Consider the following 19,611-nt stretch of genomic DNA (forward strand, 5'->3'; position numbering starts at 1 on the left):
TGCTCAGAAATCGCTCCTGGCAGGCTCGGGGGACCATATGGGACGCCGGGATTCCAACCGATGACCTTCTGCATGAAAGGCAAACTCCTTACCCTCCATGCTATCTCTCCGGCCCCGAAAAAAGGATGCTTTTAAGTCTCTGCTCTTAATATATTCACTGAATTTTGATGTGCTTTCTTTTTTTTTTTTTTTTTTTTTGGTTTTTGGGTCACACCCGGCGGTGCTCAGGGGTTACTCCTGGCTGTCTGCTCAGAAATAGCTCCTGGCAGGCACAGGGGACCATATGGGACACCGGGATTCGAACCAACCACCTCTGGTCCTGGATCGGCTGCTTGCAAGGCAAACGCCACTGTGCTATCTCTCCGGGCCCTTGATGTGCTTTCTAATTGTTCTTAGTCTCTGTGGGTTTTTTCCTCTTCTGTGAATTAAATATAATTTAACGTAACAAACACCCTAATTTTATTTTTATAAGTTGAAAGCTAGTACCTAATCTTTTTCTTTCTTTGTTGGAAGATTGACAATAGGCTCAAAAGATTTCTGAATTCCAAGTTTTACATTTCAGTATTTGGTATATTTAAAGTGACTTAAGGTTGGGACAGGAGCAGAAGTACAGTGGTTGGAGCCTTTCCACACAGCTGACCCAGGTTCAATCCCCTAGCATCCATCTCATATAATTCCCTGAGCCCACCAGGAGGGGTTCCCAAGTGCAGAGCTAGGAGTAACTACTGAGCATGCCAGGTGTGACCCAAAAACAAACAAACAAAATTAAGTGACTTATGAATTTGATTGATTTCTTTCTTTTATGCTTAGGTGACCCCAAAACTTTACGGATGACAGTAGTCCTTTTCAACCAAAAAGTAAGTATTGCAACCAATACCCATATGCACTACTTTGTACTGGTAATCTTGCTTTGTGGGAAAAGATGAAAGAGACAAATGATGGGTTTATTAAAAAGACAAAGCACCTTATTAAAGTGTTTATTAAGAAGCTGAAAAGCTAAGTGCAAGTGGGTAAGACACTTGCTTGCCAAGTGGCCTATCTGGGCTCAGCCCCCAACCCCCAGCTAGCACTGCTAGGAATAACCCCCCTCAACACAGAACTAGAAGTAAGCACGACTGGGTGTTGCTCCAGCTGTTGAGTTTCAGTCATACAATGTTCCAACACACAGCCCTACAACAGTGTTCATTTCCCATCACCAATTTTCCCAGTTTCTGGGTCCCAATCTCAACTCCAACCTACCTCTGTGACCTCCCCCCCCCTGCCTCTGTGACACCTCTCTCTCTCTCTCTCTCTCTCTCTTTCTCTCTCTCTCTCTTTTTTTCTTTTGGTTTTTGGGCCACACCCGGTGTTGCTCAGGGGTTACTCCTGGCTGTCTGCTCAGAAATAGCTCCTGGCAGGCACGGGGGGACCGTATGGGACACCAGGATTCCAACCAACCACCTTTGGTCCTGGATCGGCTGCTTGCAAGGCAAACGCCGCTGTGCTATCTCTCCGGGCCCACTCTCTCTCTTCTCTCCCTTTCTGCCTCTCTTCCTCCTTTATTCCTTATAGGCACTATAGTTTCTAAAGAGGGTGGCTTAGAGCAGCCTATATTTTTATTTGTTATTTATTGATTTGTGGCAACCCTCAGCAGTGCTCAGGGCAATTCCTTGGTATGTGTTTGGATGTGACTCCTAGATGTGCTAGGGAGACCATATGGAGGGCCAGAAATTAAACTTGGGCCAGCCGTGTGCAAGGCCAAGTGTCCTATCCAGTGTACTATTTCTCTAACCCCCACTTTCTTTATATTTTTGAAGATGTAGATTATAAAAGAAAATCAATAAAAATTAGTTACATTTATGAGGGTGGAAAGTTTTTTTGGTTTTCTTTTAAATGAACAACAAAACATTAGACAACATAATTAATGCCAAGAATGTATTCTTACATTCCTTTACAAAGGGGAACTTATATTTTATAAAATTAAGTAATTTCAGGGGCTGGAGAGATAGCATGGAGATAAGGCGTTTGCCTTGCATACAGAAGGTCTGTGGTTCAATTCCCGGCATCCCAAATGGTCCCCCGACCCTGCCTGGAGTGATTTCTGAGCATAGAGCCAGAAGTAACCACTGAGCACTGCTAGGTGAGACCCAAACCACCCCCCCAAAAAAGTAAGTAATGTCATCAGTTTGTTAATGTGTTTATTTTGTATTCGAATGCTCCCTAACACATAGTACCTTTAGATCTTGAGTAAAATGTAAAAATGTTACGTTTATTAGTAAAAATTATCTTTACAAATAGCTGCATTTAAAAATTGGATTTAAAAAATTATCCAAAAAATAAGATGTCATTTTCTAAATCAGAACCCTGAAGTCAGTTATATTTTGTGTGTGAATTTTGGGGGTTGGGCTGCCTAACCAGTAATCAGGAGACCTCTGAACCACTCCTGACACTACTTGGCCACCAACTGGACCAGATGTTTCAATGCTTTAACCCAGTGCTAAAGTATTTCTTGGGTAAGCTTGTGCTAGGAGCAACCAGGACCACCTCAGTGTTGCTCCGGCCATATAATACCAGGAATTGAACTGAGCTATAATTCCTGGGCCCCCTTTGTTTTTCAGTTATTTTTCCATACACTTGTCACTTCATATATCCAACACTGCTTGTATTCTTTGCTATTGCTATTATTTTAATTTTTCCCTCTATACTTTGATAAATTAGAATAATACATAGATCAATGCCATTTCAAATCACAAATTAAAACCAGTCTTATGAATGGTAAATATACACATGAGGAGCTGGAGAGATAGCATGGAGTTAAGGCGTTTGCCTTTCATGCTGAAGGATGGTGGTTCAAATCCTGGCATCCCACATGGTCCCTTGTGCCTGCCAGGGGCGATTTCTGAGCATACAGCCAGGAGTAACCCCTGAGTGCTGCTGGGTGTGACCCAAATGAAAAAACAAATAAAAAAAATATATACACATGAATATTGGGACCTGTGTACTTTGTTTCTTTTTTTTCCCAAGACATCCACTTTCAGTAGTTCAGCTGGTCTTCTAAAATATTTTTTCATGGGGCCAGAGAGATAGCATGTAGATAGGACATTTGCCTTGCATGCAGAAGGACGGTGGTTCAAATCCCATAGGGTTTCCCTTGCCTGCCAGGAGCGATTTCTGAGAGTACAGCCAGGAATAACCCCTGAGCACTGCCAGTGTGACCCAAAACCCAAAAAAAAATTGTTTTATTCATATTTTGAAATCTTAAAAACATACACATATATATGGGGCCAGACAGATAGCACAGTTGTAGGGCATTTGCCTTGCATGCAGTAGACCCAGGACAGACCCAGGTTCCATTCCCGGCATCTTATATGGTCCTGTGAGCCTGCCAGGGGCAATTTCTGAGCACAGAGCCAGGAGTAACCCCTGAGCGCTGCTGGGTGTGGCACAAAAACCAACCAACCAAAAAAAAAAAAAACAAGCAAAAAAATCCACACACATCTATTACTCTCTTGAATCATCATTTTTGCCACTACTTAATGATTTTTCACCAAAAAGGATTTTAGTTTTCCTTGTTTAGAATATGTTCTTGTTAGCTAATTTTTTTCAGTAGTATTGATAATTATGCCCTTGGTACAAAGTTACCTCCACCACACTAGTGCCAAAAGGATTTTAATTTTCTTATGCCTTCTCTCCCTCCACGTGTCTCCTATTATTGTTTAATCTTAATTTGAAGACTATAATAAATACTGTTTCCTAATAAACGTAGTACTGCAGTATTAATTTATATGCATACATTTACTTTTTTCATCTGTATGAGAAAGTGATTGTGTGTGTATGTGGCGTCTCTTAGAGACATTCCTCCTGGGACTAATATTATCCTGCTTTTACTCCGCCTGGTTGCTCTCTTAATCTATTGAACAGCTATTGTCCTGAGACCTTCCTTTGTCTTTGTATTATGTTAAATGTCATGTTTTTGCAGCTTGTGTTTTCTTCCTTCTTAAGTCTTTCATGTTGACCGATTCTTCCTAAGAAATAGTGAATGGGAGGTAAGTTTTATATGATGTCACTTAGGGGATTGCTCTCAAAGGGTAAGGGCCACTCTGCATTTCTTTGCTAACTGGGATAGAGAATACTAGGGCTAAAAAATGTGGTGCTGCTTGTGTCCTGCTATGCCAAGGACCATCATGGTCACCTTAGTGGTGTTTTGGGTTCACCATTGCCATAACTTGCAGTGCCACAGATCAAGCCAGGGTCCTGTGTACGTACCTTAACCATCTCCCCAGTCATTTGTCTTTATGCCCAGTGAAAAATATGGCTAGGTGAGGGACAGAGCAATAGCACAGCAGGGAGGGTGTTTGCCTTGTACACAGCAAACTCAGGTTCAATCCCTGGTATTCCACGTGGTCCCCCAAGCCTGCAAGGTGTGATTTCTGAGTACAGAGCCAGGAGTATCCCTGAGCACCACTGGATGTGACCCAAAAAATAATATGGCTGGGTATAGAATCATATGTTAAACTATTTTTACTAATATATTTAGTGAAAAAATTAGTCCTTTTCTCTCTCCCTAAGTTTTTGAGGGGCCACACCCAGTGGCGCTCAGGGGTTTCCTGGCTTTGTGCTTAGATTTCACTTCTTTTTTTTTTTCCCTTCGGTTTTTGGGCCACACCCGGCGGTGCTCAGGAGTTACTCCTGGCTGTCTGCTCAGAAATAGCTCCTGGCAGGCACAAGGGACCATGTGGGACACCGGGATTTGAACCAACCACCTTTGGTCCTGGATCGGCTGCTTGCCAGGCAAACGCCACTGTGCTATCTCTCCGGGCCCTAGATTTCACTTCTGTCTGGCTCAGGGGACCATATGGGATTGAGGGGATTGAACCTGGGTCCGTCCTGAGTTGGCTGCGTGCAAGGCAAATGCCCTATCACTATGCTATCACTCCGGCCTTCTCTCCCTTATTTGTAGTTACTTTCCTAATCTTTAACATAGTGAAATGTCATTATATGTCTATCATTTATTTTTTTTTATTTATTTTTTTTTTTTTTTTGGTTTTTGGGTCACACCCGGCAGTGCTCAGGGGTTATTCCTGGCTCCAGGCTCAGAAACTGCCCCTGGCAGGCACAGGGGACCATATGGGATGCCGGGATTCGAACCGATGACCTCCTGCATGAAAGGCAAACGCCTTACCTCCATGCTATCTCTCCGGCCCCTATCATTTATTTTTTATCTTTGAGGCTATTGTATTTTTCATGACTCATGGATATTAATGGGCTTTTTCTTTGCTTTTTTTGGGGGGGGGGGCCCACACCTGTTTGATGCTCAGGGGTTACTCCTGGCTAAGCGCTCAGAAATTGCCCCTGGCCTGGGGGGACCATATGGGACCCCGGGGTATCGAACCATGGTCCTTCCTTGGCTAGCGCTTGCAAGGGCAGACACCTTACCTCTAGCGCCACCTCACCGCCCCCCCTTTTTTTAATGGGCTTTGTCAAACTTAAAATTTGTGGCTAGAGTACAGTAGATAGGGCTCTTACCTTGGATGTGGACAATTTGGGTTTGATACCCAAGAACTCATATTTTCCCTTGTGCACCACCAAGAGTAATTCCTGAATGCAGAGCCTGGAAGTAACCCCTAGGCATTTCTAGGTGTGTCACATACACACACAAATGCTTAGGGGTTATTTCTAGCTCTGCGCTCAAGTTACTCTTGACTATTGCCTTACCTCCTTAACTATCTCACCAGCTGAGGCTGGAGCAGTGGCCCAAGCGGTAGGGCGTTTGCCTTGCACGCGCTAACTTAGGACGGACTGCAGTTTAATCCCCCGGCATCCCATATGGTCCCCTAAGCCAGGAGCGATTTCTGAGTGCATGGCCAGGAGTAACCCCTGAGTGTCACTGGGCATGGCCCAAAAAGGGAAAAAAAAAACCCTATCTAGCCCCCAAACTGGGAATTTTTCTTTTTTTCTTTTTGTTTGTTTGTTTGTTTGTTTTTGGGTCACACCAGCAGTGTTCAGGGGTTACTCCTGGCTCGACACTCAGAAAGCGCTCCTGGCAGTCTCGATGTCGGGGATCGAACACGGTCCTTCCCTGGTTAGCAGCATGCAAGGCAAACACCCTATGTCTGTACTGTCTCTTTGCCCCGGAATTTTTTGGTGGTGGTGTTATTGGTTCACACCCGGCAGCGCTCAGGGTTCATTCCTGGCTCTATGCTCAAAAATCGCTCCTGGCAGACTCTGGGGACCATATGGGATGCCGGGATTCGAACCACTGTTCTTCTGCATGCAAGGCAAATTGCACCCTACCTCTGTGCTATTTCTCCGGCCTGGAATTTTTCTTTTCTTTTCTTTTTTTTTTTTTTTTGGACCACACCCAGCGGTGCTCAGGGGTTACTCCTGGCTGTCTGCTCAGAAATAGCTCCTGGCAGGCACGGGGGACCATATGGGACACCGGGATTTGAACCAACCACCTTTGGTCCTGGATCAGCTCCTTGCAAGACAAATGCCGCTGTGCTATCTCTCCGGGCCCCCGGAATTTTTCTTATATTTTACTTTGATTACATCCTTTTTTTTCCTCTTGTATCTGGAAATTTTATTAACTGGTTTTATCTTTGAAGATGGTATTCTAGCAGTCCTGTCTTCTAGTATATACACAATCGTTTGTTTTTAGTAACATTTATTGCATATTTACACAAACATGACATTAGGTTTTTTTCACATTTTTAATTTTGGTGCTGTTCAAGACTTACTCCTGGCTCTGTGCTCAGGAATCATTCCTAGCAGGGCTCAGGGACCATATTTGGTATCGGGGGAAGAACCAGGGTCAGCTTACATGCAAAGCAAGTCATTTACCTGCTGTACTATTTCTCTGGCCATCTAGATATTTATTTATTTATTTATTTATTTTTGTTTTTTGGGTCACACTTGGCAGCGCTCAGGGGTTACTCCTGGCTCTATGGTCAGAAATCGCTCCTGGCAGGCTCAGGGTACCATATGGGATTCCAGGATTCGAACCACCGTCCTTCTGTGTGAAAGGCAAACACCTTACCTCCATGCCATCTCTTCGGCCCCAATATTTATTTTTTAACATACTTTTGGCTTTTATTTTTATATTTTTGGTTTTGGGGCCATACCTCAGGATTTACTCTGGCTCTGAACTAGGGAACATTTCTGTGCTTAGAAAGCCATAAGAGGTAAAGGAGATTGAACCCAGGTTGATTATATGCAAGGCAAGTACCCTACCTGCTGTATTGCATTGTCTGGGCCAACTGCTTGGAAAACAGCTATGTTGACAACTATACCTACATGGCAATTACAGAATTGTTGAAACTTGGTTGTGTTTCAGGCAGGGACACAGAGTTTAAACTCAAGATCATATACTTGCACGATAGTTACTCTAAGCTGCTGAACCCTCCTCAGATTTCTTTTATTACTATTTTTAGTGTTTTACTATGAATATTTTATTGTTTGGACCCCACACTGAGTGTTCAGGGGATACTGTCCCTGGTGATGCAGGAGGGACCACATAGTGCAGGGATTAAACTCCAGCCTCCAGTATGCTAGGCATACTAATCCTTTCCAGTGGTCCTCAAACTTTTTTTTTTGTTTTTTGGACCACACCCGGCAGTGCTCAGAGGTTACTCCTGGCTATCTTCTCAGAAATAGCCCCTGGCAGGCACGGGGGACCGCATGGGATGCCAGGACTCGAACCAACCATCTTAGGTCCTGGATCGGCTGCTTGCAAGGCAAATGCCACTGTGCTATCTCTCCGGCCCCATCCTCAAACTTTTTAAACTGAAGACCAGTTCACTGTCCCTCAGACTGTTGGAGGGCCAAACTATAGTAAAAACAGAAACTAAGAACAAATTCCTATGCACACTGCATATATCTTTTTTTTTGAAGGGGGGGTCACACCCGGCAGCGCTCAGGGGTTACTCTTGGCTTTATGCTCAGAAATCGCTCCTGGCAGGCTCAGGGCACCATATGGGATGCCGGGATTTGAACCACCATCCTTCTGCATGCAAAGCAAACGCCTTACCTCCAACTATCTCAGGCCTCACACTGCATATATCTTACTTGAAGTGAAGAAACTAAAACGGAAACATACAATATGTGGCCCACGGGCGGAAGTTTTAGGACCTCTGCTAAGCTATCTCCCTGACAGTGTTCAGAAATTACTCCAGGCAATGCCTGAGGACCACATATGGTGCAGGGGCTCAAACTATAAAGTTATCAATTATGTAAGGCAAGCACCTTAACCCCTGTACTATCTCTCACTATTTTTTCACTATCTTACTATTTGGACCCTCACTATATATTTTTTGGTATTTGGGCCATACCTAGTAGTGCTCAGGACTTGTGCCTGGCTTTGTTCTCAGTGATAACTCATGGTAGTGGTCAGGACACCATATGGTGTCCTGGGGATTGAACCCATGTGGTGTCCTGATCATCTGACCATGTGCAATGCAAAGGCCCTACCCTCTGCACTGAGAATTTGATCACTGAGAATTATTATTTATAAAATTATCTAGTATGTGAAAATGTATCATAACATGGGATTTGAACCACCGTCCTTCTGCATGCAAGGCAAACACCTTACCTCCATGCTATCTCTCCGGCCTGAAGCTCAATTATGAACAACTTTGTAGCTTATCTCATAGTAATTCTATTTTTTAAGAATTTTTTTGTTTTGAGGGGGAGGGTTTTTTGTTTGTTTGTTTGTTTGCTACACCCAGCTGTGCTGAGAACTTACTCCTGGCTCTGTGCTCAGGGAGCACTCCTGGCAGGGATTAGGATATAGCAGGTAGTATCAGGTTCAAATCCAGGTTGTTTAAAAAGAAATTTCTCAACTCCTGGAATATTATAAAAACTAGTCCTTAGCATACCATCAAGAATGATACCTCATCAATGATACCCAAGCTGAGCAACTAAAAGAAACTCCTGAGCACTATCAAGTTTGGCTTGAAAAATCCCCCAAAAATGTGGAAAAATTGAGCTCTAATGCTTCTTAGAATCTTTACGTTTATTCAGTAGCCATAGGCAGTATCCCAGATTCTTTGCTTAGTTTCTTGAAGGTGAGAAATACCTTGAGGTACTGAGCCTCACATAACCCCCAACCCCCTTTTTTATGCTAGTGATAAATCCCTACTTTTTTCTGTTCAGATATTTCTGAATCTGGCTCAAGTTTTCTACTACTTGTATCTCCTCATCCTATTCTTAGTTTAACCTCCCTTTTGTTATCTAAGAATTTTCTAGCTATAGGGTAGAAAACTCACTTTGAACTTACTTGATTGTTCTAAGATTTATTGGCCACTGTAAAAAAAACTGTCATCCATTATATAACTAGTTTAATTTTACCAGGTGAGTTTCCTACTTTTGTTAATACAAATAATCAGTTCAGTAGTTACTATCGGGACTTATTAGTAATAATAGTTAAAGTATTCAGTAATTACTACTAAAATATATCTTAAACAAGCTATATATTGTAGGAAAAGTATTTTTAGGAATATAGATTTGGAACGAGAGCAAAAGCTTATCAGATAGGGAATTTGCCCTTCATGAGGCCAAGTCATGTTCAATTTCAGGCAGCCCATATGGCCCCCCCCAGGCCTGCCAAGAGTGATTTCTGAATGCAAGAGCCAGGGTAGTAACACCTAACCACAACTGGGTGTGGCAAAAAATATGGGGCCTGGAGAGATAGCACAGCGGCGTTTGCCTTGCAAACAGCCGATCCAGGACCAAAAGTGGTTGGTTCGAATCCCGGTGTCCCATATGGTCCCCCATGCCTGCCAGGAGCTATTTCTGAGCAGACAGCCAGGAGTAACCCCTGAGCACCGCCGGGTGTGGCCCAAAAACCAAAAACAAAACAAAACAAAACAAAAAAAAATGTATAGACTTGCTTTTCTCCTTGTGAAAATTAGGTAATTTCAGAATGGCAGAACTTTTTATGGAATGTGAAGAAGAAGAACTGGAGCCATGGCAAAAGAAAGTAGAAGAAATGCAGGATGAAGATGATGATGAGCTGATTTTTGTTGGAGAGATATCAAGTTCAAAGCCAGCTATTTCAAGTAAGCATTTCTTGCTAAGATAATCCTAATGGAAGAAACTGGCGGGTTTTCTGAGTATTAGACATAATACATTTTATTATCTGGTTAGATTTGGAGGTAAGAGCAAGTTTAGAATAGTTCAGTATTGACATTAGAGATGTTTAATGGAGTGGCATTTTATTAAATACACTAGACATGTTGGTATGTTTAATTGCTGATGGTGGTGAAGAATATTATATTCTCTATTTTGTTTTCTTAGTCCGTGATTATTTTTATTTGAAAATAATTGTCTTATTGCAAAACTATTCAAATCATCTTAAAAACATGACAGTTCAAGTAAAGTTAAAAATAGTACTAAATTTCTGGCTGGAGAGATAGCCTAACATACATGATATTTGTAGTAGGTCTGGATTCAGTCCCAGGCTCCACATGGTTGGTTCCATGATCAGTGCTGGAAGCCAGTTTTGAGCACCAGTCTTGAGAAGTCCTGAGCACTGCTGTTGTGGTCCATAAACAAAAAAGTAGTGCTCAGTTAGAAACAGTGTATATTTTAAATCATTCTATCAAAACAAAATGGACCCCACTACTCAAATGCTTTTCTTGATATTTTTTGTCTTGGGGCCACACCTGGCAGTGTTCAGGTATTACTCCTGACTCTGCACTTAGAAATTACTCCTGGCAGGCTCAGGGGACCAGATGGGATGCCAGGGATTGAGCCCAGGTTGGCTGTGTGCAAGGCAAATGCCCTAGTCGTTGTGCTATTGCTCCAGCTCTTTCATTGATGTTTTATTATAAGTTGTAAAATATTTTAGCATCTGGAATATGAGCTACGTGTGTTTATATATAAAATCACCACAAAGAAAGGAAGCAGAAACTTATGTTAAATGGCTTTAATACCTTGAGGAACTAGAGACATAGCTTGTTATCGTCCCACAGACCCCAGTTTAAATTTCTGGCACTACACGTATAGGATACACCAACACCCCCAGCACTGCCAGTGGGTCACTCTGGAGCACAGAGCCAGGAATAATCTCTGGAACTCCTGAATGTGGTCTAACTCCCCCAAATGCCCTAAAAACTTCTGAATGAAAATACCATTGTATGAATGAGCATATCTTTCCTCATTGAACACTACTATAGTTCTTGACTCTACATTTTTATTTTCATAAAAAATTAAAACCACTACTTTGTTTTGCTTTTGGGTCTCACTTAGCTGTGTTCAATCCCTGGCTCTGCTCAAGGAGTTATTCATGGCTCTGCAATTGAAGGTTGCCAGGGAGTGGTCTACATGCAAGGCAAATGCCCTACCTCTTTACTATCACTCCACCCCCTTTATACAATATCCTTTTATACTAAAAAAGTAAAGAAGGAATTATTTTAGGTTTTGGGAGGCTAGTTTTCTTCCAAAACCAAATATCTATTTTGCACAAGTGTTAGGAATTTTTTTAAAAGGTTTCTATCCTTTCCCTAATTAATAATTTTAGGCAAATCTCTAGTCTTAAAATTTTTCATTTGGTTCATCAGTTTAGAAGTTTGGATGGAGTTCACATCTATACAAGAGTGAGCGATCTTGAGCTGATTACAATATCTTTTCATGTTAGGCTAAAATTGATGGTTGGTAGAGGCAATGGATTTAAGATTTGCTGATAAACTTGAGATTCAGTTTAGACTGTGGTCTCTGTTACTTTTTCAAAACCCTTTTCAGACCCAAAGAATAAAATGGAGGGAATTAGCACATGCTTTGCATACAGGAAGATCTGGTTTGATCCCTAGCACTGCATGGTCTCTCCATGCACCACTGGCAATAGGCTCTCACGTGGCAGGTATAGCCCCATACTAACAAAGAAAAAGATTAAACATGCAATCCAGTTTTACCCATAACAAAACTTTGAGGGATATAAACGTAGCAGGGCACGTTGGGGGCATCTTGATTTTGAGCCAGAAACATGAGTGTCACCATCAAGAGAAACGCATTTACTTCAATTATTGGTTGTATATGGATATATTTTTGTAGGTTTTTTTCTCATCTTACTATATATTCACTCAAGCAACACATTTTAAGATAAATATATATTTTAGATATTTTGAACAGAGGTAACCCCAGCTCATCTTCAAAGGGAATAAAGAATGAGACACTCAGTCAAGGTACAGTAATTATCTTAATTTCAAAGTGAAATAGTTTGATAAAATGGGTTATATAGAATGTATTCACTGTATTGCATAATTTTAAAAATGTAGGTGGTACTGATCTGATGAGGTCTGCAAGTCAACAGAACAAAAGCCCCGCATCAAGTCCAGTGACTGCACTGTCTATATTTAATCTTGATTCTGAATCTAAATCTTCACAAAGCTCTATAACTGTTTCCAATGTGTCTAAACCTGTAAGTATTTTTGAAAATATATAATTAGCTCGGGTCCACTGCGGATATAATTGTAGGCTATCATAGTTGGCCACCATTGCTAGCCAGAAGTGTTAATGCTATCAGAAAATTTTACCATCTTATCTAAGATAGTTCAGCCAATGTCTAATATCTGCAGAAACGAATCAGGTAATATGCTAAAATAGGTATTAAAATTGAAGACTGGTCAGGGAACCCAAGGAAAGTGTGGGTGCAGAGAAGGGAGGAGGGCGGGATTGGGCAGCACAAGAAAATAAATTTAAGACTGTCATCTAAAAGTGAGCAAAGGTATTATCAATGATGAATAATGGATAATAGCATAAGATGGTGAACGGAGCTATATTTCCTTTATTGGGATGTTTGTTCCAAGGCCATTGTGATTTATTCTGAAAACATTTTTGTAGTTTAGTAGGTAATGGTAATATTTAACTTAATTTTACTCTATTAATATGGGTAAGTCTTGTGTTAAATGATACATACATGTAAATTATTCTCGCCAGGTTCTAATTGGCTCTACACTTAGGGATCAAGACAGGCAGTGCTTCACAGACCATATGGCTATATGAATAGTACTTTCTGTTATATTTATAAGCTATATACTTACCAACTCAACTAAGGTATTTAAGACCCTTTATAGATAATACTTAATTTTTACTCATATAAGTTGTACCTAAGTATAACCTACTTTGCCAGTAATATTATCATTATTTTAAAGTTTTTATTGTATTTTAAACTCTTCCGGAAAAGTTCAAAATAATATAGAAATTCATGGGGCCGGGCAGTGGTGCTAAAGGTAAGGTGCCTGCCTTGCCTGCGCTAGCCTTGGACGGACCGTGGTTCGATCCCCCGGTGTCCCATATGGTCCCCCAAGCCAGGAGCAACTTCTGAGCACATAGCCAGGAGTAACCCCTGAGCATTACCGGGTGTGGCCCAAAAATCGAAAAAAAAAAAAAAAAGAAAAAAAAAAGAAATTCGTATATGCCTTTTTCCCAATAGAGGCTAATTTTCACAGGTTAATAATTAATTTTTGTTATTTAACTGAAAGCAAATATTATCTTTCTAATATTGACATAGTTAAAAAAGTTTATAAAAGAGAATCATTATAATTTTTACAGGATTTTACAAATGATTCATTAGAAATTGATTCGGATGATTCTCCAGAATTATTTGACTTGACCCAGGATTTAGAACCACTGTCCCAAGAGAAAATAACAGTTGATGCAGAAGGTTTGGCTTTTTTAATTTTATCTATGGGTAATAGATCATTGATTGCAAATAAAATGAATTTTTATTTGTTTTATATTTTATACCTTCATTTTAAGTGTTTCACATGCTATAAGATAACCTGATCATAGTTCCTAAAAGCTCTTTTAGGATGATTTTATATAAAATTTTATAGGATACTGTGGTCAGAGCGATAGTGCAGCAGTAGGGTGTTTGCCTTGCACACAGCTGACACAGGACAGACCTGGGTTTGTTCCCTGGCGTCCCATATGGTCCCCCAAGCCAGGAGCCATTTCTGAATGCATAGCCAGGAATAACCCCTGAGCATCACCAGGTGTGGCCCAAAAAAAACAAAACAAAAAATAATTTATAGGATGTGCTTGAAGGACCTGGCTGTGCTTGAGGAACCATGTGGTGCAAGGGATTGAACTCAAGGCACCAACATGGAAAGTACGTACTTGAGCACTTTGAGCTAGCTCCTTACCTCTCAGTTTTGTTTTTTGTTTGTTTGTTTGTTTGGGTCACACCCAGCAGTGCTAAGGGTTACTCCTGGCTCTACACTTAGAAATCGTTCCTGGCAGGCTCGAGGGGCTATATGGTATGCCGGGATTCGAACCACTGACCTTCTGCATGCAAGGCAAATGCCTTACCTCCATGCTGTCTCTCCGGCCCTGCCCCTCAGTTTTAATATACTTTATATTGGGGCTGTGGATATAACTTGACCATAGAGAATTTGCCTTGCATCTGTGATAATACGTATCTCGCATGAGTGGAAACCTGTACTGCTGGGGAAAAAAATCCCCTGGTTGCCTGTTATTTTCAAGAGTAATTTTGTTTGATTTAATGATAGACTAAATAGTCCATTCCTGCAACCAGCGGATACTACAGTAGGTAAGGTTTGCTTACTGCCAACCCAGGTTCAGCCCCCAGCATCCTATATGGTCCCCAGTCCCTGCCAGGAGTGATCCCTGAACACTGACTGCTGGGTATGGACCCAAGAATTAAAAAAAAAAGTTATTCTATTAGAATATCCTAAATCATATAATAATTTAGCTGTTGGAATGGTTTTAAGTTCAAGACATTTTAGTAATAAAATCTATTCAAATTGGGGCCAGAGAGATAGTACAGGGTAGGACCTTAGCCTCGCACACAGCCAACCCAGTTTCGGTCCTCAACATCCCATATGATCCACCCAAACCCACCAGAAGTGATTCCTGAGTGCAGAGCTAGGAGTATGGCATCTCTGTGTGGGACCTGAAATCCAAAAACAATTAAAAAATAAACAATAAAGTAAAATATGTTCAATGTCTAAGAGGATAAAGGTAAAAAGGAGTTTACCTGGCATTCCCATTGATATCCCATTATACTGAGTAAGTATGTTCATGATAGTGTGGTGGTTTTTCTGGTTTTTGCTTGGGATATTTTTAGTCTGATTTCCTTCATGGTTTATTTTTTTGTTTGCATGTTTTAGTTTTTGTTTGTTTGTTTTTGGTTTTGGGCCACTCCCGGCCAGCCACACTCAGAGATTACTCCTGGCTCTGCACTCAGAAATTGCTCCTGGCAGGCTCTGGGGACCATATGGGATGTGGGAGATCTACTTGGGTCTGTCCAGAGTCCGCAGCTTGTAAGGCAAATACCCTACTCGGCCCCCTTCATGTTTATTTTTTTAATTATTCATTTGGAAACTTACTTATAATTTTCTGGCATAAAAAGTTTATTTTATGAGTTGTTTAAGTATTTGTTGAGTAGGTATTTGTGCTATCTCTATTCACATACAAAGTTTGGATAGTTTTTTTGTCAACTCTCATGTCATAATTGAATGCTCTTGTGTTTAATTTAGCTCAAATTATGTTTATTTAAATGGTAAGGCCATTTTAATGGCATTTGTAAGCTATATTCTATATTAAGTACTTATAAATATTTCTCTCACTATTTAAATTTTTGTAGCTGTGGATAAAAGTGTGTCCTTAAAACGTACTTCTTTGAGAGCAAACAGTATTAATCCTAAAAAGCCAAAGATAAGTGGAGATGTTACCCAAATAAAAACTTCGGCTTCATTGTCTTTACGACGCTCTCCTTCAGAGACGTCCTCTTACGGTATGTTATTAAAACGTAAGTATAAAGTCTACATAGAATGAAGAGAAATTGTATTATCTTTAAATTTTTGAATTATAAATTTTAAACTTGTATTGGTTAAAGTTTAAAAGCATATGGGCTGAGGATGTGACTCTACTAGAGGGCATACATACAGGCATATCAGGGTCCTAGATTTGATCCTTTACATTACAGGAAAATATTGAAGATTTTGACTCATAACTGTTAATTAATTTATTTTAGGCGCAGATAACTCATCAGCTCAACATGAAACTGGAATACCTGTTAGATGTTGTCCAAAGTGCAGTGCTCACTTCAATCTTTTTGATACTTTGAAAATTCATATGAAGGTAAATCATTTTCAGAATTCAATTTTGTTTTTGTTTTTGTTTTTCGGCCACACCCGTTTGATGCTCAGGGGTTACTCCTGGCTAAGTGCTCAGAAATTGCCCCTGGCTTGGGGGGACCATATGGGACGCCGGGGAATCGAACCTCGGTCCTGATCCTTGGCTAGCGCTTGCAAGGCAGACACCTTACCTCTAGCGCCACCTCGCTGGCCCCCAGAATTCAATTTTAAAATAGTCACCAGGGGCCGGAGAGATAGCATGGAGGTAAGGTACTTGCCTTGCATGCAGAAGGATGGTGGTTCTAATCCCAGCATCCCATATGGTCCCCTGAGCCTGCCAGGAGTAACCCCTGAGTACTGTCGGGTGTGGCCCAAAAACCAAAAAAAAATAAAATAGTCACCAAGCAGACTGGAGGGATAGTATAGCAGGTAAGGGCACTTGTCTTGTATGCTGTTGATTTAGGTTTGGTCCCTAGAACCCTATATGGTACCCTGAACTCCTCCATTTGTAATCCCTGTGTACTACTGATTGTGTTCCAAATGCTAAAATAAAAATATAAGGGAGGGCCCGGAGAGATAGCACAGCGGCGTTTGCCTTGCAAGCAGCCGATCCAGGACCAAAGGTGGTTGGTTCGAATCCCGGTGTCCCATATGGTCCCCGTGCCTGCCAGGAGCTATTTCTGAGCAGACAGCCAGGAGTAACCCCTGAGCAAATGCCGGGTGTGGCCCAAAAACCAAAAATAAATAAATAAATAAATAAAAGGGAAAGAAAATTACCAGTCTGAAAATTCTATAGCTTAATATATAGTAAAAGGCTAGTTTGTCTAGATATTTAAATTGATCATAATATACATGAGGGTAGAGAGGTAGTATGGCAGGCAGAATACTTGCTTTATATGTGTCCAACTCAGGTTTGATCCTCAGCACCCTATATGGTCCCCTATATCCACCAGGAATGGGCTTGGAGCACAGAGTAAACCAGGAGCACTTCTGTGTGTGGCAATTAAACAAAAAACAAGAATGCAATTTCATAATGATGATACAAGATTTTAAAATTCTCCCTAGTGACCAGTTTGAATAAATAGTTTAAAAATATTTTTTGTTTATTAATTTTTAGATGTTTGAGCCACATCCATCTGTGCTCAAAGGCTATTCCAGAGCACTCTCTGACCCTCAACAGATTTTTTTTTTTTGGGTCACACCCAGCAGCACTCAGGAATCACTTCTGGCTCTTCGCTCAGAAATTGCTCCTGGCAGGCTCGGGGGACCATATGGGATGTCGGGATTCAAAACACCATCCTTCTGCATGCAAGGCAAACGCCTTATCTCTGTGCTATTTCTTCGGCTCCATAACAGTTATTTTTGAGGGGGCTTTGGGCCACACCCAACCATGCTCAGTGATTGCTCTTGGCTCTGTGTTCCAGGAATACTTCTAGCAGTGCTCAGGGGAACTATATGCAGGGCCAAACCCACTGTACTATCTTGATCCTGGAAATATTTTTTTTATTAACGTGTATCCTTTTTTTGCTTTCTGTATATATAGGAATATGTGAATATTCATATTCATCAATTTTATATGAAAATCATAGCATATTATGTAAATTTTCACATCTGTTGAAATTAACATTATTGGGATGTAGTGGGGGAGCTGAAGAGCTAGTACAGAGGTTAAAAGCTTGCTTTGCATGCAGTTGAACCCAGTTTTATTCTCAGCATTACATATGGTACCCTGAGCACTTCCCACAGAGTTGGAATAGCCTGGAACACAAATGTGTTCCTCAGATAAGATATGTAGTATACCAAAGGGATAGTGTTTCTTCGTTTTTTGGTTTTTGGTTTTTGGGTCACATCTAGTGGCGCTCAAGGGTTACTCCTGGCTCTATGCTCAGAAATCGCCCATGGCAGGCTCAAGGGACCATATGGGATGCCAGGATTCAAACCACTGTCTTGCGTGCAAGGCAAATGCCCTACCTCCATACTATCTCTCTGGCCCCATGAGATAGTGTTTTATCCTATAGAAATAATACTTAGTTTCTGGTGCCGAAGAGATAGCACAGTGGTAGGGCGTTTGCCTTGCACACTGCCAATCCAAGGCAGACAGTGGTTTGAATCCTGGTATCCCATATGGTCCCCCAACCTGCCAGGAGCAATTTCTTTTTTTTTTATAAATTATCTTTATTTAAACACCGTGATTACAAATATAATTGTAGTTGTATGATTACAGCCATGTAAAGAACACCCCCTTCACCAGTGCAGGATTCCCACCACCAATTTCCCAGATCTATCTACTCCCCACCCCACCCACACCTGTACTCAAGACGGGCTTTCTTTTTCCCTCATTCATTCACATTGTTATGATAGTTTTCAGTGTAGTTATTTCTCTAACTGCACCTATCACTATGTGGTGAGCTTCATGTCATAAGCTGCACCTACATGGGAAGATGGGGGGAAATAAGGGTTGGGACTGAGGCAGTAAAATATTAGAAATGAGATTTGTAGGGCGGTATCAAGGTCACAATACAAGATGGATGTTATGGATATATAAAATATATGCATACAATACTATCAATAGGAAAACAAGGAGAAAAAAATTCTAGTGACTGTCCCAACATAAACCACTACTAAAACGGCCCACCCTCCTCCCAAAGCACATTTCTATTAGTGTAGGGAAAGGTAGGGGGGAAGCTTGAGGACCACTAAGAGTCCACCTGAATCCACATCTGAGCTGGCACCCAGGGAAGGCCTGGAGTCAAGGGAAAAAGACAAGGACGGCTGGGGGCCTGCCAAGCCTCCCAGCACTCCCCAGGCCAGGGAGAAGGGCTCTGGTATGGGGCCTCCCCAAACCCCATACCTGGCAAGAGCTGGTCTCCAGAATCAAAGAGGGAACTGGAGGCCAGATGTCTGCCCCCCCCCCCCGTGCACCTCCCCCCTGGAGTATGGAGGAGCAATTTCTAAGTGCAGAGCCAGGAGTAACCATGAGCATCACTGGGTGTGACCCAAAACCTAAAAACCAAAAAAAAAAAAAAAGAAATAATACTTAGTTTCTAAGTCTGAGGTCCAAAGAGAGTACACTAGGTAAGATGAACACCAAAGACCTGGTTTGAGCCTCTCTAGAAATGATCTCTGTGTACAGAGCCAGAAGTAAGCCCTGAGCATTGCTGTGGTGTAATTCAAACCCCCCACCAAGTGCAAAAAGTAACACTTTATTGATCTAAGACAGCATGAATTTTTAAATATTTCACTGGATATCTAGAAAATTATGTTTTGGATGCACCCAGCAATGTTCATGTTCAGGAATCATTCCTGGGGCTGGAGAGATAACATGGAGGTAAGGCGTTTGCCTTGCATCAGAAGGACGGTGGTTTGAATCTCGGCATCCCATATGGTCCCCTGTGCCTGCCAGGTGTGACCCAAAAACCAAAAAAAAAAAAAAAAGAATCATTCCTGGCAGGGCTGGGGGATCATATCTGATACTGAGAATGGAACCTGGTCAGCCAAGCACCCTACCCATTGTACTATCCCTCAGGCCTTAAAT

The 19,611-nt window shown here is 41.5% G+C and overlaps 1 protein-coding gene across 1 annotated transcript in view; it reads left to right on the plus strand.

The window, feature by feature from the left end:
• The window catches only part of ZNF280C (zinc finger protein 280C), a 50,701-nt gene that overhangs the window by 12,934 nt on the left and 18,156 nt on the right, over positions 1-19,611 (plus strand). Inside the window, exons 2-9 of the mRNA XM_049766663.1 lie at positions 811-857; positions 3,982-4,025; positions 9,888-10,034; positions 12,093-12,158; positions 12,252-12,394; positions 13,528-13,639; positions 15,584-15,733; positions 15,974-16,080. Of these exons, the coding sequence (XP_049622620.1) occupies positions 4,019-4,025; positions 9,888-10,034; positions 12,093-12,158; positions 12,252-12,394; positions 13,528-13,639; positions 15,584-15,733; positions 15,974-16,080 (732 nt within the window). The 5' untranslated portion in view covers positions 811-857; positions 3,982-4,018. The remainder of the gene's footprint in view (positions 1-810; positions 858-3,981; positions 4,026-9,887; positions 10,035-12,092; positions 12,159-12,251; positions 12,395-13,527; positions 13,640-15,583; positions 15,734-15,973; positions 16,081-19,611) is intronic.

Source organism: Suncus etruscus, chromosome X (assembly GCF_024139225.1).
Source record: "Suncus etruscus isolate mSunEtr1 chromosome X, mSunEtr1.pri.cur, whole genome shotgun sequence".
NCBI lineage: Eukaryota > Metazoa > Chordata > Mammalia > Eulipotyphla > Soricidae > Suncus > Suncus etruscus.